Below are 24,137 nucleotides of genomic sequence, written 5' to 3' on the forward strand. Positions count from 1 at the left end.
CCCTCAGTACTGCACCGGGAGTGTCAGCCTGGATTACAGCTAACGTTACATGACGTTTTATATTAAAAACCCCATCACATCGCCACTTTCAGCCGTGGCTCAGTGGGCAGCGCTCTCGCCTGAGTCAGAAGGTCGTGGGTTCGAGTCCCACTCTGTGGACTTGAGCACAAAATCTAGGCTGACGCTCCAGTGTAGCACTGAGGGAGTGCTGCACTGTCGGAGGTGCCGTCTTTCGGATGAGACGTTAAACCGAGGCCCTGTCTGCCTTCTCAGGTGGACGTAAAAGATCCCACGGCCACTATTTCGAACAAGAGCAGGGGAGTTATTCCTGATGTCCTGGCCAATATTTATCCCTCAGCCAACATCACTAAAACAGATTATCTGGTCATTATCAAATTGCTGTTTGTGGGAACTTGCTGTGCGCAAATTGGCTGCCACGTTTCCTACATTACTACAGTGACTACCATTCAAAAGTACTTCATTGGCTGTAAAGCGCTTTGGGACGTCCTGAGGTGGTGAAGAGTGCTATATAAATGTAAGTGTTTTTTCTTTATAACAGCTAAATGTGGATCCTTTTCTCATGGGTTTTCTGTTTCATATACAAAAGAACACTGGACTAGGAGGAGGCCATTCAGCCCCTTGAGCCTGTTTCAATCTCAGTTTTGAAATTTTCAATTGATGCCCAGCCTCAACAGTTTTTTGGGGGAAGAGTTCCAGATTTCCACTCCCCTTTGTGTGAGGAAGTGCTTCCTGACATCACCCCTGAACGGCCTGGCTCTAATTTTAAGGTTCTGCCCCCTTATCCTGGACTCCCCCCACCAGAGGAAATAGTTTCTCTCTATCGACCCTATCAAATCCTTCAATCATCTTAAACACCTCAATTAGATCACCCCTTAATCTTCTACACCTGAGGGAATACAAGCCTAGTCTATGCAACCTGGCCTCAGAATTTAACCCTTTTAGGGATCGGGCTTTTCAATGCATTTAGAAATAGAAACATAGAAAATAGGAGCAAGAGTAGGCCATTCGGCCCTTCGGGCCTGCTCCGCCATTCAAAATGATCATGGCTGATCGTCTAACTCAGTACCCTGTTCCTGCGTTCTCCCCATATCCCCTTGATCCCTTTAGCATTAAGAAATATATCCATCTCCTTCTTGAATAAATGGAACCTTGTGACCCGCTCAGTGGTTTTAGTGAACAATAAATACTGTGGAGTTGGTGAATCGATTTATTCTGGATTGGATTTTTCGTATCTTGGGGATTGGCGATGGACACGGACGGCATCGAGCTTCATACTGTTGATGTGCAATGACTTCAACACTGAACGATTAACGATTAGTGACGTAATCATTGAACAATAATCAACCGATTCCTGGAAAGTAGCACAGTATATCTGGTAAATTTATAAAGAGTAGGGGGCGGTGCGATTGGTAGCTACGTGGTATTGGACTCTCAATAAGAAAGCCTGAGTTTTGAATCCGAATTAACTGGTCTTTGCTCTTGGACCTCTTTCCATCCCAGAAGGGTGACGTTTGCTCGAGTAATAATGGGTCCTTTCAGGTGGATCTCCCAGTGCGCTGGAGTAAGGAGCAATAAGTCGGTCTGTTCCTTACTCCAAACTAAAACTTGAGAGTTGGGATCAGAAAATAGGTTGTTGGAGTAAGATCTGATCCCCACCTGCTTGTGTTTGCAGCTGTTGAGGAGATTGATGATGAAGAGGTTGCCTTCCTCATCGCTGATGCACCACAAGAGCCCACTACTTCCCGGTTACGTCCATCTGCCGGAAGAACCCGCGCTATCGCAAGGACTCGTCAGAGCGAGAGGGTTCGAGCAAACGTGAACAGAAACAGGATTACCCACGCGCATCAAATCCGGGTACGCTGAATTTCACAGCACAAAACGACACGCTTTCAATTTAGAGATAGATGTGTACAATACTAAGTTAAGACAGTACAGTGAATATGATGCAATGACATTTTTAAATGTACTTCGAGTGTGTAATGAGGGGTATAGATAAGGTAGATAGTCAAAATCTTTTCCCAAAGGTAGGGGAGTCTATAACAAGGGGGCATAGATTTAAGGTGAGAGGGGAGAGATACAAAAGGGTCCAGAGGGGCAATTTTTTCACTCAAAGGGTGGTGAGTGCCTGGAACGAGCTGCCAGAGGCAGTAGTAGAGGCGGGTACAATTTTGTCTTTTAAAAAGCATTTGGACAGTTACATGGGTAAGATGGGTATAGAGGGATATGGGCCAAGTGCAGGCAATTGGGACTAGCTTAGTGGTATAAACTAGGCGACATGGACATGTTGGGCCGAAGGGCCTGTTTCCATGTTGTAAACTTCTATGATATGTCTGAAATCATGCTGGGATAAGTCTCTGTTGGGAAGTAATCTGTTTAAGAAGACATTAAGTGCCCAGTAACTAGGAAGTACAATTTCAAAATTTGCAGACGGCACCAAATTGGGGGGTATAGTTAAAACCTGCGACAAAATGCAGGATGACGTTAATAAATTTGCAGAATTTACGTATAATTGGCAAATGAATTTCAATTTGGATAAGTGTGAGGTATTACATTTTGGCAGGAAGAATAAGGGGGCCACATACTGCTTGGATAATAGTCTAAATGGGGTAGAGGAGCAGAGGGATCTGGGGGTACAGATACACAAATCACTAAAAGTAACAATGTGGGTTAATAAGGCCATAAAAAAAACATTCCAAGCACTGGGGTTCATTTCTAGAGGGATAGAATTGAAAAGCTGAGATCTTGTGTCGAACCTTGGTTAGACCACACACTTGGAGTATTGTGAACAGTTCTGGTCTCCACGCTATAAAAAGGATATAGAGGCACTGGAGAAGGTGCAAAAAAGATTTACTGGGATGATACCAGAACCGAGAGGTTATGCCTATCAGGAAAGATTGAACAGGCTGGGGCTCTTTTCTCCAGAAAAGAGAAGACTGAGGGGTGACCTGATAGAGGACTTTAAGATTGTGAAAGGGTTTGATAGGGTAGACGTAGAGAAAATGTTTCCACTTGTGGGGGGAGACCAGAACTAGAGGCCATAAATATAAGATAGTCACTAATAAATCCAATAGGGAATTCAGGAGAAACTTCTTTACCCAGAGAGTGGTGAGAATGTGGAACTCACTAACACAAGGAGTAGTTGAGACGAATAGTATAGATGGATTTAAGGGGAAGCTGGATAAACACATGAGGGAGAAAGGAATAGAAGGATATGGTGATAGGGTGAGATGAAGTAGGGAGGGAGGAGGCTCGTGTGGAGCATAAACACCAGAATAGACCAGTTGGGCCGAATGGCCTGTTTCTGTGCTGTACGTTCTATGTAATTCTATGTATTATATATTATGAGAGTATGGACTTTGTTAACCAATGTATTAGGCTCCTTTTGTAAACTAACCAGATATCTTTTTTAATAGTAATCTCCTTGGTCAAGTTTGTAGATCCTTTTAGATCGTGACAGTTCTTAGAGGTTTAGGTGCCCGAGAATCCTGGCATTGCAGCAGTTCACCGTATTCCCTGTAATTTGGTGATTTCTTTTCCCTGTGTCAGGGTTTAGTCTGCCGAAGGCAGAGACTCATCCCGGGCTATGGTTTCATCCATGCAGCTGGCTGCTCTTCACACATGAGCCTGGAGAATGAGGATTGTTGGGCTATTCATCACACACGATCCTGAGCCCGACCTCCATCTCGCTGGACGATCGCGCGTGCACTTGTAATAAGGGCTACTCTCAAGCCATCGGCACTGCGATGCCTAGATCTTCTCCCCTCCTGTCGTGACATCAATCGTCATGTCCTCGCCAACTAATTGGCCAGCTGAGCACAGTCCAGGGATCTTCCTGCTCTGACTCGAACGGTTCATTTACCCACTGAACCAAATCCACCCACGCAGCCCAGTACCGAGGCCGTACCTCCACACAGAGCACTGGGATTCACACACTAATCACACGATTTCACCCCAATGAAGTATTATCACAGGGTAAATTCACTGATCCACAATGGGAGAAAGTGCAGGTCAGAGTGCCGCAGCCTCGACTCTCCAACCCAAGCTCCCTTTGAGGGCAGTTCCTCACTGTGAGTGCGGGATTGTGGAATCTGCCCTTATTTCCTTTTTAAGGCAAATCAGTATTTTTCTCTCCACGTGCGTTTGTATTGTGGATGTGGTCTTAGAGCAGTCAGCTGTAAGCTCACTAAGACCGGTTGTTGAGAAGACCCGTTTTTAGCGGGTCTTTTGGGTTGCAGCATTAGCGAGACGCGGAAGTTTTACGTTTGGACTGCAGCGTTAACGTTTGCTGTTAGGTCCCACGCTCAAGGACCCCAGTGCCACGAGTGCAATTGAAAGGTGCAGCAGGTACCCAGGACGGGCAGGGTTCGAATTCTGAGTCGGTTGCATAGTTGCTGCCAAACTAATGTACAAAATGTAACAGGGGTCTCCTGATGGCCTTGGCCAAAGTTGTGAATGGGGACCGTCTGGTTGGGATCATTCTTTTTTTTTATTCGTTCATGGGATGTGGGCATCGCTGGCGAGGCCGGCATTTATTGCCCATCCCTAATTGCCCTTGAGAAGGTGGTGGTGAGCCGCCTTCTTGAACCGCTGCAGTCCGTGTGGTGAAGGTTCTCCCACAGCGCTGTTAGGAAGGGAGTTCCAGGATTTTGACCCAGCGACGATGAAGGAACGGCGATATATTTCCAATTGGGGTGGTGTGTGACTTGGAGGGGAACATGCAGGTGGTGTTGTTCCCATGTGCCTGCTGCTCTTGTCCTTCTAGGTGGTAGAGGTCGCGGGTTTGGGAGGTGCTGTCGAAGAAGCCTTGGCGAGTTGCTGCAGTGCATCCTGTGGATGGTACACACTGCAGCCACTGTGCGCCGGTGGTGAAGGGAGTGAATGTTTAGGGTGGTGGATGGGGCGCCAATCAAGTGGGCTGCTTTATCTTGGATGGTGTCGAGCTTCTTGAGTGTTGTTGGAGCTGCTCAAGTGGAGATTATTCCATCACACCCCTGATTTGTGCCTTGTAGATGGTGGAAAGGCTTTGGGGAGTCAGGAGGCAGTTAAGGCATACTGCTCCTTATTGGAAGGGCAAAGCACGATTTCTTTAATTACACCCATTAGAGTTACAGTTTGTGTCCGAGTATCATGGAAGTGACGAGATATTTATGTTCTTTACCAATCTCTACATTGTGTCATACCAAAAAAAACCAATGACATGAAGTAACTCGATCACAATAGCAGGGATTTACTGACAAATACAAAATAAGAGACTGTAAATTTGCTTTAGGACTTGTTTTCTAACCTGTGCTGGTTTTTTTCTGCAGCATGTACCGCAGTACCTGATGAACCCAAGCCTGCTAGATGAAACTATTGAGACAGTAGTCGCAGGCCTAAGTACAGCCGTATATCATCGGCCCCTTACCCCACGAGCACGAAGCACAAAGAAACGTAGAACAGGTAAAGGATTCGAGCTTTATGCAGGAGGAAAGTTGGGGTAAAAAAGCCAACGCCTCTAATAGACCCACTCTCCCATTGGAGCCCATCCCTCTGATACACACCCTCCCATTGGAGCCCATCCCTCTAATAGACCCACTCTCCCGATGGAGCCCATCCCTCTAATACACCCACTCTCCCGATGGAGCCCATCCCTCTAATACACTCACTCTCCCGATGGAGCCCATCCCTCTAATACACCCACTCTCCCGATGGAGCCCATCCCTCTAATACACCCACTCTCCGAATGGAGCCCATCCCTCTGATACACACCCTCCCATTGGAGCCCATCCCTCCAATAGACCCACTCTCCGAATGGAGCCCATCCCTCTGATACACACCCTCCCATTGGAGCCCATCCCTCTAATAGACCCACTCTCCGAATGGAGCCCATCCCTCTGATACACACCCTCCCATTGGAGCCCATCCCTCTAATAGACCCACTCTCCGAATGGAGCCCATCCCTCTGATACACACCCTCCCATTGGAGCCCGTCCCTCTGATACACACTCTCCCATTGGAGCCCATCCCTCTAATACACCCACTCTCCCAATGGAGCCCGTCCCTCTAATACACCCACTCTCCCATTGGAGCCCGTCCCTCTAATACACCCACTCTCCCATTGGGTCCGGTCCCTCTAATACACTCACTCTCCCAATGGAGCCCATCCCTCTAATACGCCCACTCTCCCAATGGAGCCCGTCCCTCTAATACACTCACTCTCCCAATGGAGCCCGTCCCTCTGATACACCCACTCTCCCATTGGAGCCCGTCCCTCTGATACACCCACTCTCCCATTGGAGCCCATCCCTCGAATACACCCACTCTCCCATTGGGTCCGGTCCCTCTAATACACCCACTCTCCCATTGGAGCCCGTCCCTCTAATACACCCACTCTCCCATTGGAGCCCATCCCTCTAATACACTCACTCTCCCAATGGAGCCCGTCCCTCTGATACACCCACTCTCCCATTGGAGCCCGTCCCTCTAATACACTCACTCTCCCATTGGAGCCCGTCCCTCTAATACACCCACTCTCCCATTGGGTCCGGTCCCTCTAATACACTCACTCTCCCAATGGAGCCCGTCCCTCTAATACACTCACTCTCCCAATGGAGCCCGTCCCTCTGATACACCCACTCTCCCATTGGAGCCCGTCCCTCTGATACACCCACTCTCCCATTGGAGCCCATCCCTCGAATACACCCACTCTCCCATTGGGTCCGGTCCCTCTAATACACCCACTCTCCCATTGGAGCCCGTCCCTCTAATACACCCACTCTCCCATTGGAGCCCATCCCTCTAATACACCCACTCTCCCATTGGAGCCCATCCCTCTAATACACCCACTCTCCCATTGGAGCCCATCCCTCTAATACACTCACTCTCCCAATGGAGCCCGTCCCTCTGATACACCCACTCTCCCATTGGAGCCCGTCCCTCTAATACACTCACTCTCCCAATGGAGCCCGTCCCTCTGATACACCCACTCTCCCGATGGAGCCCATCCCTCTAATACACCCACTCTCCCATTGGAGCCCATCCCTCCGATACACTGACTCTCCCATTGGAGCCCATCCCTCTAATACACTCACTCTCCCAATGGAGCCCGTCCCTCTAATACACCCACTCTCCCATTGGAGCCCGTCCCTCTGATACACTCACTCTCCCAATGGAGCCCGTCCCTCTGATACACCCACTCTCCCATTGGAGCCCATCCCTCCGATACACTGACTCTCCCATTGGAGCCCATCCCTCTAATACACTCTCCCATTGGAGCCCATCCCTCTAGTACATTAACTGCCACTTTGAATAAACCCAATATTTTTGCCTCAGTTGCTTTGCTCGATAGATTGTTCCAAACGTTTCTCATTCTGGGTAAATTAAATTTTTCCGTTTATTTTCTCTGACTCTGTTTTCTCGACAAACCCAGATGACCATTTCTAAGAACATTATTCATATTTAATAGTTTAGATGTTTTGTTGAATCCATCTTTTAGTTGCCGCCTTTCCGGCCAATGAAGCTTTGATTCTCTAATCTTTCCTCATAGCCCATTGTTGCCCTTAACCTGGAATGGGTTGGGGTAGGAAGCAGGGGGGAGGGAGCAGGAGGAAGGAGGTAGGGACATGGGGGAGGGAGAGGCAGGGGGGAGGGAGCAGGAGGAAGGCGGTAGTGACATGAGGGAGGGAGAGGCGGGGGGGAGGGAGCAGGAGGAAGGAGGTAGGGACATGGGGGAGGGAGCAGGAGGAAGGAGGTAGGGACATTGGGGAGGGAGAGGCAGGGGGGAGGGAGCAGGAGGAAGGAGGTAGGGACATGGGGGAGGGAGAGGCAGGGGGGAGGGAGCAGGAGGAAGGAGGTAGGGACATGGGGGAGGGAGAGGCAGGGGGGAGGGAGCAGGAGGAAGGAGGTAGGGACATGGGGGAGGGAGAGGCAGGGGGGAGGGAGCAGGAGGAAGGAGGTAGGGACATGGGGGAGGGAGAGGCAGGGGGGAGGGAGCAGGAGGAAGGAGGTAGGGACATGAGGGAGGGAGAGGCAGGGGGGAGGGAGCAGGAGGAAGGAGGTAGGGACATGAGGGAGGGAGAGGCAGGGGGGAGGGAGCAGGAGGAAGGAGGTAGGGACATGAGGGAGGGAGAGGCAGGGGGGAGGGAGCAGGAGGAAGGCGGTAGGGACATGGGGGAGGGAGAGGCAGGGGGGAGGGAGCAGGAGGAAGGCGGTAGTGACATGGGGGAGGGAGAGGCGGGGGGAGGGAGCAGGAGGAAGGAGGTAGGGACATGGGGGAGGGAGAGGCAGGGGGGAGGGACCAGGCGGAAGGAGGTAGGGACATGGGGGAGGGAGGTGGGAGGGAGAGGCGGAGGAGCAGGGGGGAGGGGGAAGGAGGTAGGGACATGGGGGAGGGAGGTGGGAGGGAGAGCCGGACAAGCAGGGGGGAGGGAGCAGGAAGAAGGCGGTAGGGACATGGGGAGGGAGGTGGGAGGGAGAGGCGGAGGAGCAGGGGGGAGGGAGCAGGAGGAAGGCAGTAGGGACATGGGGGAGGGAGGTCGGAGGGAGAGGCGGAGGAGCAGGGGGGAGGGGGCAGGAGGAAGGCGGTAGGGACATGGGGGAGGGAGGGAGAAGGAGGTAGGGACATGGGGGAGGGAGGTGGGAGGGAGAGGCAGGGGGGAGGGGCAGGAGGAAGGCGGTAGGGACCTGGGGGAGGGAGGGGGGAGGGGGCAGGAGGAAGGAGGTAGGGAGGTGGGAGGGAGAGGCGGAGGAGCAGGGGGGAGGGAGCAGGAGGAAGGCAGTGGGGACATGGGGGAGGGAGGTCGGAGGGAGAGGCGGAGGAGCAGGGGGGAGGGGACATGGGGGAGGGAGGTCGGAGGGAGAGGCGGAGGAGCAGGGGGGAGGGGGCAGGAGGAAGGCGGTAGGGACATGGGGGAGGGAGGTCGGAGGGAGAGGCGGAGGAGCAGGGGGGAGGGGGCAGGAGGAAGGCGGTAGGGACATGGGGGAGGGAGGTGGGAGGGAGAGGCAGGGGGAGGGGGTAGGAGGAAGGAGGTAGGGACATGGGGGAGGGAGGTGGGAGGGAAAGGCAGGGGGGAGGGGGCAGGAGGAAGGCAGTAGGGACATGGAAGGAGGTGGGAGGGAGAGGTGGAGGAGCAGGGGGGAGGGGCAGGAGGAAGGCGGTAGGGACCTGGGGGAGGGAGGTGGGAGGGAGAGGCGGAGGAGCAGGGGGGAGGGGGCAGGAGGAAGGAGGTAGGGACATGGAGGAGGGAGAGGCAGGGGGGAGGGAGCAGGAGGAAGGCGGTAGGGACATGGAGGAGGGAGAGGCAGGGGGGAGGGAGCAGGAGGAAGGCGGTAGGGATATGGCGGGGGAGAGGGAGGTGGGAGGGAGAGGCGGAGGAGCAGGGGGGAGGGGGCAGGAGGAAGGAGGTAGGGACATGGGGGAGGGAGAGGTGGGGGGGAGGGAGCGGTGGGGGGGAGGGAGCAGGAGGAAGGTGGGAGGGAGGTCGGGGGGAGGGACATGGGGGAGGGAGGTGGGAGGGAGAGGCGGAGGAGCAGGGGGGAGGGGGCAGGAGGAAGACGGTAGGGACATGGGGGAGGGAGAGGTGGGGGGGAGGGAGCGGTGGGGGGGAGGGAGCAGGAGGAAGGTGGGAGGGAGGTCGGGGGGAGGGACATGGGGGAGGGAGGTGGGAGGGAGACGCGGAGGAGCAGGGGGGAGGGAGGTGGGAGGGAGACGCGGAGGAGCAGGGGGGAGGGACATGGGGGAGGGAGGTGGGAGGGAGAGGTGGAGGAGCAGGGGGGAGGGGGCAGGAGGAAGACGGTAGGGACATGGGGGAGGGAGGTGGGAGAGAGAGGCAGGGGGGCGGGAGCAGGAGTTGATGATGAAAGCCATACCAGCCCCATACTTATTAGGCATATTTTTAAAATGTTCTCTGTGTGTTCAGGACAATGTTTATTGTGTTACAGAAAGCTCATATTCATTACATTTTAAAACCCTTCAGTCATGCTGTATATATAAGCTCCAAAAATCTACTGCTCATCTCAAATTCAAGTTAAAGCCAGACTTTGCATGACTGGTTTAGAGATTAGTACGTTGTAAAGGTTATTTATACACCATTTTATTTATTGTCTTTAATTTTTAGGCTTTGATGATTGAACTGTTTTTATTTCATTTCATTTCTCCCCTTTTCCCCTTTCTTCCACCCAACCACCAATGGACTATATTCCACCCAAGTGACTGAGAGTTGAGCTTGTACCAGTTGTGACCTGTAACCGGTCTACCAGTCTCAGGTACTGCCATGTAGATTTAGTACAGGTTAGGTTATGGGTAAGACTCCCTCTGCCCAGTTCCTGCTTAACCTCATTTTCGGAAGTGAGCCCTTTCTACGTTATCCCATAACCTTCTGCCTCAGAGGTGAGAGTGCTAACCTCGAGCCGCGGCTGGCACCGTGCCCCAGTAAGGTATTTTAACCGTGACCTCAAACACTCCGACCCCACCAGTGTGATATTTTCCAGCTCCCATGTCTGCCATCCCTTCAGAGTCTCACTGCTCATTTATTGGCAATATTGTGCCATGGATTTCCATCTACTAGAAATTTGCTTGAAACCGTCCAAATATTTTATGTCCGATCACTTACTGATAGGGAAGACAGGCTTTTATTCCCTTCAGTCTATCTTCTATTTAAACACAGGTCTTACAGGTGAAAGGAAATAGTGATAATCCACTCAGCCCACTCTACATACTCTCTTTCTGTTTTTGTGTTGTCTGTAGCTGTACCTTTTTGTTGATGGAGAATACAGTCACCTTGGCTAGAATACAAGGGTTAAGCGTTATAAGAACAAGTGTTCCTATCATGCTTAACTCGCTCATCCCAAATTCCCCCCTCTGATGTTTTAGCACCGGCATTTTAAACTGGCCTTCGCCTGCACATTATCATATCATAGAATCATAGAAGTTACAACATGGAAACAGGCCCATCGACCCAACATGTCCATGTCGCCCAGTTTATACCACTAAGCTAGTCCCAATTGCCTGCACTTGGCCCATATCCCTCTATACCCATCTTACCCATGTAACTGTCCAAATGCTTTTTAAAAGACAAAATTGTACCCGCCTCTACTACTGCCTCTGGCAGCTCGTTCCAGACACTCACCACCCTTTGAGTGAAAAAATAGCCCCTCTGGACCCTTTTGTATCTCTCCCCTCTCACCTTAAATCTATGTCCCCTCGTTATAGACTCCCCTACCTTTGGGAAAAGATTTTGACTATCTACCTTATCTATGCCCCTCATTATTTTATAGACTTCTATAAGATCACCCCTAAACCTCCTACTCTCCAGGGAAAAAAGTCCCAGTCTATTTAACCTCTCCCTATAAGTCAAACCATCAAGTCCCGGTAGCATCCTAGTAAATCTTTTCTGCACTCTTTCTAGTTTAATAATATCCTTTCTATAATAGGGTGACCAGAACTGTACACAGTATTCCAAGTGTGGCCTTACTAATGTCTTGTACAACTTCAACAAGACATCCCAACTCCTGTATTCAATGTTCTGACCAATGAAACCAAGCATTCCGAATGCCTTCTTCACCACTCTATCCACCTGTGACTCCACTTTCAAGGAGCTATGAACCTGTACTCCTAGATCTCTTTGTTTTATAACTCTCCCCAACGCCCTACCATTAAAATAGCACAGAATGGAATTTGGTGCAGAGATTGTAATTTCTGGTCTTGTAGTAAGCAGTGGGCACTGGCTGAATGTGTTGACTTTGTGTTGTGATCTCACTGGGGTTTCTCCAGTTAAAAGAAGGAGAAGAGCCGGAACGAAGAAACCCCACAGCAAAACCAGCGCCTCATCCGGAACAAAGTTCAGTGGGAAAACAATGAGGAAACGCAGGAGAAAAGTGAGGAGAAGGAAAGGGAAGAAGAAAGCGGTAAGAGCAATGTGGCTGCTGTTCTTTACTGGAGTTCTGAACTTCCAGTCGAATATCTGGGTGACATTCTTGTGTTTTTAAATAGATTAAGCTGAGTGTCACAGCGCGCTCTCGCATTGCAAAGAGCCTTGGCCTTGGCAAACCCCTAAATGGAATTTCGGTTCCCTCCATGTACAAGCCACTGGAGCCGTCCTTGAAGGTTATGCGAACAGATATCGGAGCGGCTTCGTTATCCGTGTACGGTGATCCAAATGACCTGGATCCATTTGAAAGGTTAGTTCTTCCGTTGGTGCGAATCTCCTGACCTGCTTCCGAGAGACTTGAACGCAAAACCTGGGCTGACGCTTCAGGGAGAGTTCCCGAGAGCACGGCCGAGATGGGTAAAGGCTCTCCCTCCGGAAGCGGATGTGATTGATGGGTGAGCGGGAGCAGTGGAACTTTGGCCGAGTCGCTGTGGAAGCAGGGCATTGGTAGCTTATTGCGTATCCTCCTCCCTTCACGCCCCACTTCTAATTGGTGACACAGACTTCAGCTGCCTGGCTCCTTGAACCTCTGCACCTCTCTCTTGCAACCCATCTTTAAGACCAAGCTTCCAGTCACCCTCCTAATCTCCCTCTTTGTGGCTCAGCATCCACCTTCCTTACGCTTATCAGTGAAGCTCCTTAGGACTTTTTACGTTAAGGGGGCTGTGTAAGTTGTTGGATACCATTTGAACGTAAAATTACCAACCAATTAGAAATTTGTGAGAAAGTTAAACGGTGTAAAAATAATTGTTTTTTTCTTAGTGTTGCAGAACAGTTGTACGGAGAAGCTTCAAGTCTCTGTTCACCTCTTAGCAACAAGAGAAGAATTCTTTCCCGCTCAGCTCTGCGGTCTCATCGTCCGGTGGCTCGACCCATCTCTGTAAAAATCTCAAGGTAAGAATGGCCGTTGGTGAATTGCTACTGTGATCGGAGGCTTGTTAACAGACCATTCACGATAGAAGTGTTATAAGACCTGTTCTTTTTCCCCCTTTAGTCAATCTCTAAGAACATAAGAAATAGGAGCAGGAGTAGGCCAATCGGCCCCTCGAGCCTGCTCCGCCATTCCATAAGATCATGGCTGATCTGATCCTAACCTCAAATCTAAATTCATGTCCAATTTCCTGCCCGCTCCCCGTAACCCCTAATTCCCTTTACTTCCAGGAAACTGTCTATTTCTGTTTTAAATTTATTTAATGTTGTAGGTTCCACAGCTTCCTGGGGCAGCAAATTCCACAGACCTACTACCCTCTGAGTGAAGAAGTTTCTCCTTATCTCAGTTTTGAAAGAGCAGCCCCTTATTCTAAGATTTTGCCCCCTAGTTCTAGTTTCACCCATTCCGTTGGCCTTCTTGATCACCTGCTGCACCTGCATACTAACTTTTTGATTTTCTTGCACGAGGATCCCCAGATCCCTTTGTACTGCAGTACTTTCCAGTTTCTCGCCATTAAGATAATAACTTGCTGTCTGATTTTTCCTGCCAAAGTGCATAACGTCACATTTTCCAATATTGTATTGCATCTGCCAAATCTCCGCCCACTCACCCAGCCTGTCTATATCCCCTTGTCGGTGTTTTATGTCCTCCTCACTCTCTACTTTCCCTCCCATCTTTGTATCATCTGCAAACTTTGATATGTTACACTCGGTCCCCTCCTCCAAATCGTTAATATTGATTGTGAAGAGTTGGGGACCCAGCACCGACCCCTGCGGAACACCACTGGCTACTGGTTGCCAGTCCGAGAATGAACCATTTATCCCAACTCTCTGCTTCCTGTTAGATAACCAATCCTCCACCCATGCCAGAATATTACCCCCAATCCAGTGATTCTTTATCTTGAGCAATAATCTTTTATGTGGCACCCTCTCTTGGCGTTGCAGAGTTTTGTTGAGCATCATCTTTCTAAAATCTGTATTGGCTGTTTCTAATTATTTTCCCTTCATTTTGGATATTTAGTAATTTCATCTTTAGTTAATGATTCCAAAATTTTCCCTCCCACAGATGTTAAACTAACTGGCCTGTGATCACCCGGGTTATCTCTGTCTCTCTATTTGACAGTGGGTATTACACTGGCCACACTCCAGTCCTCTCAGTGGACTCCTGACGTTTACATTCTAGGGCCTCTGCTGTTTCTTCCCCCATTTCCCTCGGATTTATCCTGGCAGGTTACAGCACTTTGTCCTCCTTAACGAACTTCTCTATTAGTTAACCTTTGCTTATTATAATATCTCTCATCTCGCTTTTAACTAATTCAGGATTTAACTTCTCTTCAAGATCCTTCTCTTTTGTAAATACTGAAGCGAAGTACTTGTTCAGCATTCCTGCCAAATCCGCTTATCCTCAACTAACTCACTATCCTCTCCTCTCAGGGCTATGAAAAGAAACTCGCAAGGGATATCAAAACCAATACGAAGAAAAAGAGGGTGGGGTCAGGAGCAGTGTTGGCCCCTTAAAAACTGAAAGTGGGGGTATTGTCATTGACGATGGGGAAATGGCGGACATGTTGAACAATTACTTTGCGTCAGTATTTACAGTCGAAAAAGAGGATAGCATGCCGGAAATCCCAAGAAAACTAATATTGAATCGGAGACAGGGACTCGATAAAATTAACATAAGTAAAGCAACAGTAATGAAGAAAATAATAGCACTAAAGAGTGACAAATCCCCAGGACCAGATGGTTTCCATCCCAGGGTTTTAAAGGAAGTAGGTGAGCACATTGCAGATGCCCTAACTATAATCTTTCAAAGTTCTCTAGATTCAGGAACTGTCCCTCTAGATTGGAAAATTGCACATGTCACTCCGCTTTTTAAGAAAGGAGAGAGAGGGAAACCAGGGAATTATAGACCAGTTAGCCTAACATCTGTTGTGGGGAAAATGCTGGAGTCTGTAATTAAGGATAGGGTGACTGAACACCTCGAGAATTTTCAGTTAATCAGAGAGAGCCAGCATGGATTTGTGAAAGGTAGGTCGTGCCTGACAAACCTGATTGAATTTTTTGAAGAGGTGACTAAAGTAGTGGACAGGGGAACGTCAATGGATGTTATTTATCTGGACTTCCAGAAGGCATTTGATAAGGTCCCACATAAGAGACTGTTAGCGAAGATAGAAGCCCATGGAATCGAGGGAAAAGTACGGACTTGGTTAGGAAGTTGGCTGAGCGAAAGGCGACAGAGAGAAGGGATAATGGGTAGGTACTCACATTGGCAGGATGTGACTAGTGGAATCCCCTTGGGGCCTCAATTATTCACAATATTTATTAACGACTTAGATGAAAGCATAGAAAGTCTCATATCTAAGTTTGCCGATGACACAAAGATTGGTGGCATTGTAAGCAGTGTAGATGAAAACATAAAATTACAATTGTAAACAATTTTACAACACCAAGTTATAGTCCAGCAATTTTATTTTAAATTCACAAGCTTGCGGAGGCTTCCTCCTTCGTCATCGTTCACCTGACGAAGGAGGAAGCCTCCGAAAGCTTGTGAATTTAAAATAAAATTGCTGGACTATAACTTGGTGTTGTAAAATTGTTTACAATTGTCAACCCCAGTCCATCACCGGCATCTCCACATCATAAAATTACAAAGCGATATTGATAGATTAGGTGAATGGGCAAAACTGTGGCAAATGGAATTCAATGTAGACAAATGTGAGGTCATCCACTTTGGATCAAAAAAGGATAGAACAGGGTACTTTCTAAATGGTAAAAAGTTAAAAACAGTGGATGTCCAAAGGGACTTAGGGGTTCAGGTACATAGTATCATAGTATCATAGAAGTTACAACATGGAAACAGGCCCTTCGGCCCAACATGTCCATGTCGCCCAGTTTATACCACTAAGCTAGTCCCAATTGCCTGCACTTGGCCCATATCCCTCTATACCCATCTTACCCATGTAACTGTCCAAATGCTTTTTAAAAGACAAAATTGTACTCGCCTCTACTACTGCCTCTGGCAGCTCGTTCCAGACACTCACCACCCTTTGAGTGAAAAAATTGCCTCTCTGGACCCTTTTGTATCTCTCCCCTCTCACCTTAAATCTATGCCCCCTCGTTATGGACTCCCCTACCTTTTTGGAAAAGATTTTGACTATCGACCTTATCTATGCCCCTCATTATTTTATAGACTTCTATAAGATCACCCCGAAACCTCCTACTCTCCAGGGAAAAAAGTCCCAGTCTATTTAACCTCTCCCTATAAGTCAAACCATCAAGTCCTGGTAGCATCCTAGTAAATCTTTTCTGCACTCTTTCTCGTTTAATAATATCCTTTCTATAATAGGGTGACCAGAACTGTACACAGTATTCCAAGTGTGGCCTTACTAATGTCTTGTACAACTTCAACAAGACATCCCAACTCCTGTATTCAATGTTCTGACCAATGAAACCAAGCATGCCGAATGCCTTCTTCACCACCCTATCCACCTGTGACTCCACTTTCAAGGAGCTATGAACCTGTACTCCTAGATCTCTTTGTTCTATAACTCTCCCCAACGCCCTACCATTAACGGAGTAGGTCCTGGCCCGATTCGATCCTTGTCCAGAACTTCGGCTAACACCCTTCCACACCCGAAGTTTTGTTTCTCTATCCAGTCGCTGGACCACGGCTGATGCATTTATGGTGTATCACATTTATCATATTGTAGCCCTTGGACTTGAACTGCTGAGTTTCAAGTCCCAATCAGCCGAAGCCTGATTCTGGTGTTGGAACTTGAGGCCTGTGGGGTCCATTGGCAGTTTGTTCACTGAGTGACGAGCCCCCTGTCAGTATTGTTACGCACATGGCTGTTTCTGTATGCGGATAGTGATGGTGCAGTCCTGTAATCTTCTACGCTGCCACTCGAGTCCCCTGATGGGAGGGGATACGTCAACAAACGGCTCTCTCCTGACACATTGAGACATTTTACAAAGGGCCTGAAAGCTGTGATCGGAACAATCTCTTTGCATTTCTGGACAGTCAGTCTTACAGCAGAACGGTCAAATATGACTTAGTCCTTGTAGCAGTGAATGTTTAAACAAAGTTATAATTTTTTTTTCTTTGTGACAGGAATGGAAGACTTCCAGCTGTTGCTCAGGAGGCAGGGCCAGAAGCCACGTCTGTACCAGATGTGTTGGGAAGTATCCTAGCAGGGCAGAATGTCTTACTGATGGACAGTTCCAATGTTGTGATCAGTAGGGATGGAACACTGAAGCCTAAAAATCACGGTATTCTTCAAAATAGAGCTCCAAGTAATTTATCTTAAAGTCTTAAACTAACTTCTGTTTCCAATGGAAGAATCATAGAATGGTTACAGCACGGAAGGCGGCCATTAGGCCTGTTGAATTTTTTCCCATCAAGTACTTATCCAGTTCCCTTTTGAAGGCCATGATTGAATCTGCCTCCACCACCCCCTCGGGCAGTGCATTCCAGATCCTAACCACTCGCTGCGTAAAAAAGTTTTTCCTCATGTCACCTTTGGTTCTTTTGCCAATCACCTTAAATCTATGTCCTCTGGTTTTTGACCCTTCTGTCAATGGGAACAGTTTCTCTCTATCTACTCTGTCTAGACCCTTCATGATTTTGAATACCTCTATCAAATCTCTTCTCAACCTTCTCTGTTCCAAGGAGAACAATCGCAGCTTCTCCAGTCTATCCACGTAACTAAAGTCCCTCATCCCTGGAATCATTCTAGTAAATCTCTTCTGCACCCTCTCTAAGGCCTTCACATCCTTCCCTGAAGTGCGGTGCCCAGAACTGGACACAATATTCCAGTTGTGGTCGAACCAGTGTTTTATAAAGGTTCATCATGACTTCCTTGCTTTTGTACTCTATGCCTCTGTTTATAAAGCCCAGGATCCCGTATGCTTTTTTAACTGCTTTTTCAACCTGCCCTGCCACCTTCAACGATTTGTGCACATATACCCCCAGATCTCTCTGTTCCTGCACCCCTTTTAGAATTGTGCCCTCTAGTTTATATTGCCTCTCCTTGTTCGTCCTACCAAAATGTATCACTTTGCACTTTTCTGCGTTGAATTTGATCTGCCACATGTCGGCCCATGCCACCAGCCTGTCTATATCCTCTTGCAGTCTATCACTATCCTCCTCACTGTTCACTGCACTTCCAAGTTTTGTGTCATCTGCAGATTTTGAAATTGTGCCCTGTACACCCAAGTCCAAGTCATTAACATATATCAAGAAAAGCAGTGGTTCCAGCACCGACCCCTGGGGGACACCACTGTACACCTCCCTCCAGTCCGAAAAACAACCGATCACCACTACTCTCTGTTTCCTGTCACTTAGCCAACTCTGTATCCATGCTGCTCCTGCCCCTTTTATTCCATGGGCTTCAACTTTGATGATAAGCCTATGATGCGGCACTTTATGAAATGCCTTTTGAAAGTCCATATACACCACGTCAACTGCATTGCCCTCATCATCCCTCTCTGTTACCTCATCAAAAAACTCAATCAGGTTAGTTAAACATGATTTGCCTTTAACAAACCCGTGCTGGCTTTCTTTAATTAATCCGCACTTGTTCAAGTGACTATTAACATTGTCCCGGATTATCGTTTCTGAAAGTTTCCCCACCACAGAGGTCAAACTGACTGGCCTATAGTTGCTGGGTTTATCCTTGTACTTTTTTTGAACAAATGTGTAACATTTGCAATTCTCCAGTCCTCTGGCACCACCCCCGATGTTTGGAAGATTATCGCCAGTTGCTCTACAATTTCCACCCTTACTTCTCTCAGGATGCATCCCGTCCGGACCGGTTGACTTATTTACTGGTCAACTTTTTTAGCTTTCTAGCTCCCTGGTGGTTATCTGGTTTGTTGCTCTCCATTTCCCCACTGAGATAATCGCCATACGTCACCCACCGGTTTTTGTCTCTTTCCAGTTATTGATAAAAACCTGTTTGGATAGCAACCTATTCTGTCTCTTCCTGCTCCCCCATCTTGTTCAGCTCTGTTAGCGAGCTCGCTTTCTTATCGGTTTCTAGTTGGTGCAGAATGACCCACATTATCCTACCTTCCCGCTCTTCAGATGCCGACGGAGTTGCTGTGTATTTCTGTTCTTTTCTATTTTTAGAAAGCGATAGCACTCTCGCCTCTGAGTCAGAGGACGGGGGTTCAAGCCCTGCTCCACGGACTTGAGCACGTTACCCGGGCCGACACTCCCAGTGCAGCACTGAGGGAATGCTGCGCCGTCTTTCGGATGAGATTTTAAACCGAGGCCCTGTCTGCCCCCTCAGTTGGACGTAGAAGATCCCACGGCCACTATTTGAAGTAGAACAGGGGAGTTCTCCCTATTGCTTTGGCCAATATTTATCCGTCAACCAACATCACTAAAACAGATTATGCCTGGTCATCATCACATTACTGTTTGTGGGATCTTGCTGTGCAATTTGGCTGCCTCGTTTCCTACACTACAACAGTGACTACACTTCAGAAAAGCACTTAATTGGCTGTAAAGTACTTTGGGACGTCCTGAGGTTGTGAAAGGCGCAATATAAATGCAAGTCTTTCTTTTTAATCTTTGCCACTATTTAGTGTGAAGGTGTCTAGTTTACAGCCAGTTTTAACTGGCATCTGACCATCATTTTCCGATCCTCTCTGGCTACAGGATTGGAGGACTGTTAACATTGTACCATTGTTTAAAAAGGGAGCGAGGGATAGACCGAGTAATTACAGGCCAGTCAGTCTAACCTCGGTGGTGGGCAAATTATTGGAATCAATTTTGAGGGACAGGATAAACCATCACTTAGAAAGGCATAGAGTAATCAAGGACAGTCAGCATGGATTTGTTTAGGGGAGATCGAGTCTGACTAACTTGATTGAATTTTTTGAGGAGGTAACAAGGTGGATCGATGAGGGTAACGCGTTTGATGTAGTCTACATGGATTTTAGCAAGAGTTTTGACAAGATCCCACTGGCAGACTGGTCAAAAGAGTACAAGCCCATGGGACCCAAGGGAAAGTGGGAAATTGGATCCAAAATTGGCTCAGTGGCAGGAAGCAGAGGGTAACTGGTGTTTTTGTGACTTGAAGGCTGTTTCCAGTGGAGCAGGGCTCAGTACTAGGTCCCTTGCTTTTTGTGATATATTAATGATTTGGACTTAAATGTGGGGGGCATGATTAAGAAGTTTGCAGATGATACAAAAATTGGCCGTGTGGTTGATAGTGAGGAGGAAAGCTGTAGACTGCAGGAAGATATCAATGGACTGGTCAGGTGGGCAGAAAAGTGGCAAATGGAATTCAATCCAGAGGAGTGTGAGGTAATGCATTTGGGGAGGGCAAACAAGGCAAGGGAGCACACAATAAATGGGAGGATACTGAGAGGTGTAGAGGAACAGAGGGACCTTGGAGTGCATGTCCACAGATCCCTGAAGGGAGCAGGACAGGTAGATAAGGTGGTTAAAAAGGCATACGGGATACTTTATTTATTAGCCAAGGCACAGAATACAAGAGCAGGGAGGTTATGCTAGAACTGTATAAAACATTGGTTAGGCCACAGCTTGAGTACTGTGTACAGTTCTGGTCACCACATTACAGGAAAGACATGATTGCACTGGAGAGGGTACAGAGGAGATTTACGAGGATGTTGCCAGGACTGGAGAATTTTAGCTATGAGGAAAGATTGGATAGGCTGGGGTTGTTTTCTTGGAACAGAGGAGGCTGAGGGAAGATTTAATAGGGGTGTACAAAATTACGAGGGGCCGAGATAGAGTGGATAGGAAGGACCTGTTTCCCTTTGCAGAGAGGACGATAACCAGGGGGCATAGATTTAAAATGATTGGTAGAAGGATTAGAGGGGAGCTGAGGAAAATTATTTTCACCCAGATATTGTGGTGGGGGTCTGGAACTCACTGCCTGAGAGGGTGGGAGAGGCAGAAACCCTCAACTCATTTAAAAACTCCTTGGATGTACACCTGAAGAGCCGAAACCTGCAGGGCTACAGACCAAGGGCTGGAAAGTGGGATTAGGCTGGGTGGCTCATTTTCGGCTGGCACAGACACGATGGGCCGAACGGCCTCCTGTGCTGTAAATTTTCAATGATTCAATGAAATGTCAGTGATTAAACAACATGTCCTCTAACCAAGATATGAGGAAAGGTTGAGTTTGGTAGATAGAGATGGGATTTACTCATTACCCAGTGGGATACTTGTGTTCGAGCTCTTAATGTGATTGCTTGAAGTCCCTCCCTGCATCATTTTAGCAAAGGTGCTAATTCACTCTCTGTGAATAACGTAGGGAGAGGTCGGTGAGTCATACTAGAGGGCATGCAATTCAGATCATCGCTAGAACAAAGGAAGAGGTTAGGAGAATTTGTTGTACACAGAGGATTGTTAGGGCATGGAATGGCAGTGAGTTCCAGACCCCCACCACAATCTGGGTGAAAAAAATTTTCCTCAGCTCCCTCTTGTCATAGCTCAAGATAAAGAATCACTGGATTGGGGGTAATATTCTGGCATGGGTGGAGGATTGGTTATCTAACAGGAAGCAGAGAGTTGGAATGAATGGTTCATTCTCGGACTGGCAACCAGTAGCCAGTGGTGTTCCACAGGGGTCGGTGCTGGGTCCCCAACTCTTTACAATCTATATTAACGATTTGGAGGAGGGGACCGAGTGCAACATATCAAAATTTGCAGATGATACAAAGATGGGAGGGAAAGTAGAGAGTGAGGAGGACATAAAAAACCTGCAAGGGGATATAGACAGGCTGGGTGAGTGGGCGGAGATTTGGCAGATGCAATATAATATTGGAAAATGTGAGGTTATGCACTTTGGCAGGAAAAATCAGAGAGCAAGTTATTTTCTTAATGGCGAGAGACTGGAAAGTACTGCAGTACAAAGGGATCTGGGGGTCCTAGTGCAAGAAAATCAAAAAGTTGGTATGCAGGTGCAGCAGGTGATCAAGAAAGCCAACGGAATGTTGGCTTTTATTGCTAGGGGGATAGAATATAAAAACAAGGAGGTATTGCTGCAGTTATATAAGGTATTGGTGAGACCGCACCTGGAATACTGCACACAGTTTTGGTCTCCATACTTAAGAAAAGACATACTTGCTCTCGAGGCAGTACAAAGAAGGTTCACTCGGTTAATCCCGGGGATGAGGGGGCGGACATATGAGGAGAGGTTGAGTAGATTGGGACTCTACTCATTGGAGTTCAGAAGAATGAGAGGCGATCTTATTGAAACATATAAGATTGTGAAGGGTCTTGATCGGGTGGATGCAGTAAGGATGTTCCCAAAGATGGGTGAAACTCGAACTAGGGGGCATAATCTTAGAATAAGGGGCTGCTCTTTCAAAACTGAGATGAGGAGAAACTTCTTCACTCAGAGGGTGGTAGGTCTGTGGAATTTGCTGCCCCAGGAAGCTGTGGAAGCTACATCATTAGATAAATTTAAAACAGAAATAGACAGTTTCCTCGAAGTAAAGGGAATTAGGGGTTATGGGGAGCGGGCAGGAAATTGGACATGAAGCTGAGTTCGGATCGGTCAATGCCCTGTGGGTGGCGGAGAGGGCCCAGGGGCTGTGTGGCCGGGTCCTGCTCCGATTTCTTGTGTTCTTTAGATTTGTGGTTGGGATCAGATCAGCCATGATCTTATTGAATGGCGGAGCAGGCTCGAGGGGCCGATTGGCCTACTCCTGCTCCAATTTCTTATGTTCTTATGTTCTTATGTACGAATTACATTAAATCTATGCCCCCTGGTTATTGACCTCTCTGCTAAGGGAAATAGGTCCTTCCTATCCACTCTATCTAGGCCCTTAATAATTTTATACACCTCTGTTAAACCACTCCTCAGCCTCCTCTGTTCCAAAGAAGATAACCCCAGCCGATCCAATCTTTCCTCATAGTTAAAATTCTCCAGTCTTGGCAACATCCTCGTAAATCTCCTCTGCACCCTCTCTAGTGCAATCACATCCTTCCTGTAATGTGGTGACCAGAACTGTACACAGTACTCAAGCTGTGGCCTAACTAGTGTTTTATACAGTTCCCACATAACCTTCCTGCTCTTATATTCTATGAAGTGGAGATGCCGGTGATGGACTGGGGTTGACAAATGTAAAGAATCTTACAACACCAAGTTATAGTCCAACAATTGTTGGACTATAACCTGGTGTTGTAAGATTCTTTACACTTATATTCTATGCCTTGGCTAATAAAGGAAAGTATTCCATATGCCTTCTAAACCACCTTATCTACCTGTCTTGCTACCTTCAGGGATCTGTGGACATGCAGACATCTGTGGGGTCCCTCACTTCCTCTACACCTCTCAGTATCCTCCCATTTATTGTGTACTCCCTTGCCTTGTTTGTCCTCCCCAAATGCATTACCTCACACTTCTCTGGATTGAATTCCATTTGCCACTTCTCTGCCCACCTGACCATCCCATTAATATCTTCCTGCCGTCTACAGCTTTCCTCCTCACTATCAACCACATGGCCAATTTTTGTATCAACTGCAAACTTCTTAATCATGCCGTCTTCATTCAAGTCCAAATCATTAATATATATCACAAAAAGCAAGGGACCGAGTACTGAGCCCTGCAGAACCCCACTGGAAACTCCCTTGCAGTCACAAAAACACCCGTCGACCATTACCCTTTGCTTCCTGCCACTAAGCCAATTTTGGATCCAACTTGCCACTTTCCACAGTAGCTTTTAAAAGGGGAACAGATAAATATTTGAAAAAGAAAAATTAATGGAGTATCAGGATAGGGCAGGGGAACGGGACCAAGTGAGAGCTGGCACAGGCACGATGGGTTAAATGGGTTCCTTATGTGCTGTAATATTTAATGAATTTAGAATAATTTCAGATGCACACGTTAACCATTTGTATGTTAGTATTTCATGGTGTAATTTCAGAGCCTTTTGAATTTTTGGAATGAATTTTTTGGAACCATTTTATTTTCATGTGAATGTAAAAAGTTAACGTCTCTAGCAAAAATAAGAGAAAGCATTGTGTGACAGCACATCCTTGAAAATCGTAGAAACCGCTGTAGGTGCAAATATGTTTTTTGGAATGAATGGGAGGACCCTAGGCAAGACAGAGGGTCAGAGGGATCTTGGTGTGCAAGTTCACAGATCCCTGAAGGCGGCGGAACAGGTAGATAAGGTGGTAAAGAAGGCATATGGGATACTTGCCTTTATTAGCCGAGGCATAGAATATAAGAGCAAGGAGGTTATGATGGAGCTGTATAAAACACTGGTTAGGCCACAGCTGGAGTACTGTGT

The 24,137-nt window shown here is 47.8% G+C and overlaps 1 protein-coding gene across 1 annotated transcript in view; it reads left to right on the forward strand.

Moving 5' to 3' along the window:
- phrf1 (PHD and ring finger domains 1) overlaps positions 1-24,137 on the forward strand; it is a 98,810-nt gene that overhangs the window by 44,269 nt on the left and 30,404 nt on the right. Inside the window, exons 7-12 of the mRNA XM_067994273.1 lie at positions 1,694-1,875; positions 5,328-5,460; positions 11,771-11,904; positions 11,990-12,177; positions 12,690-12,821; positions 16,969-17,126. Coding sequence (XP_067850374.1) covers positions 1,694-1,875; positions 5,328-5,460; positions 11,771-11,904; positions 11,990-12,177; positions 12,690-12,821; positions 16,969-17,126 — 927 coding nt within the window. The remainder of the gene's footprint in view (positions 1-1,693; positions 1,876-5,327; positions 5,461-11,770; positions 11,905-11,989; positions 12,178-12,689; positions 12,822-16,968; positions 17,127-24,137) is intronic.

This window comes from Heptranchias perlo, chromosome 12 (genome assembly GCF_035084215.1).
Source record: "Heptranchias perlo isolate sHepPer1 chromosome 12, sHepPer1.hap1, whole genome shotgun sequence".
Classification (NCBI taxonomy): domain Eukaryota; kingdom Metazoa; phylum Chordata; class Chondrichthyes; order Hexanchiformes; family Hexanchidae; genus Heptranchias; species Heptranchias perlo.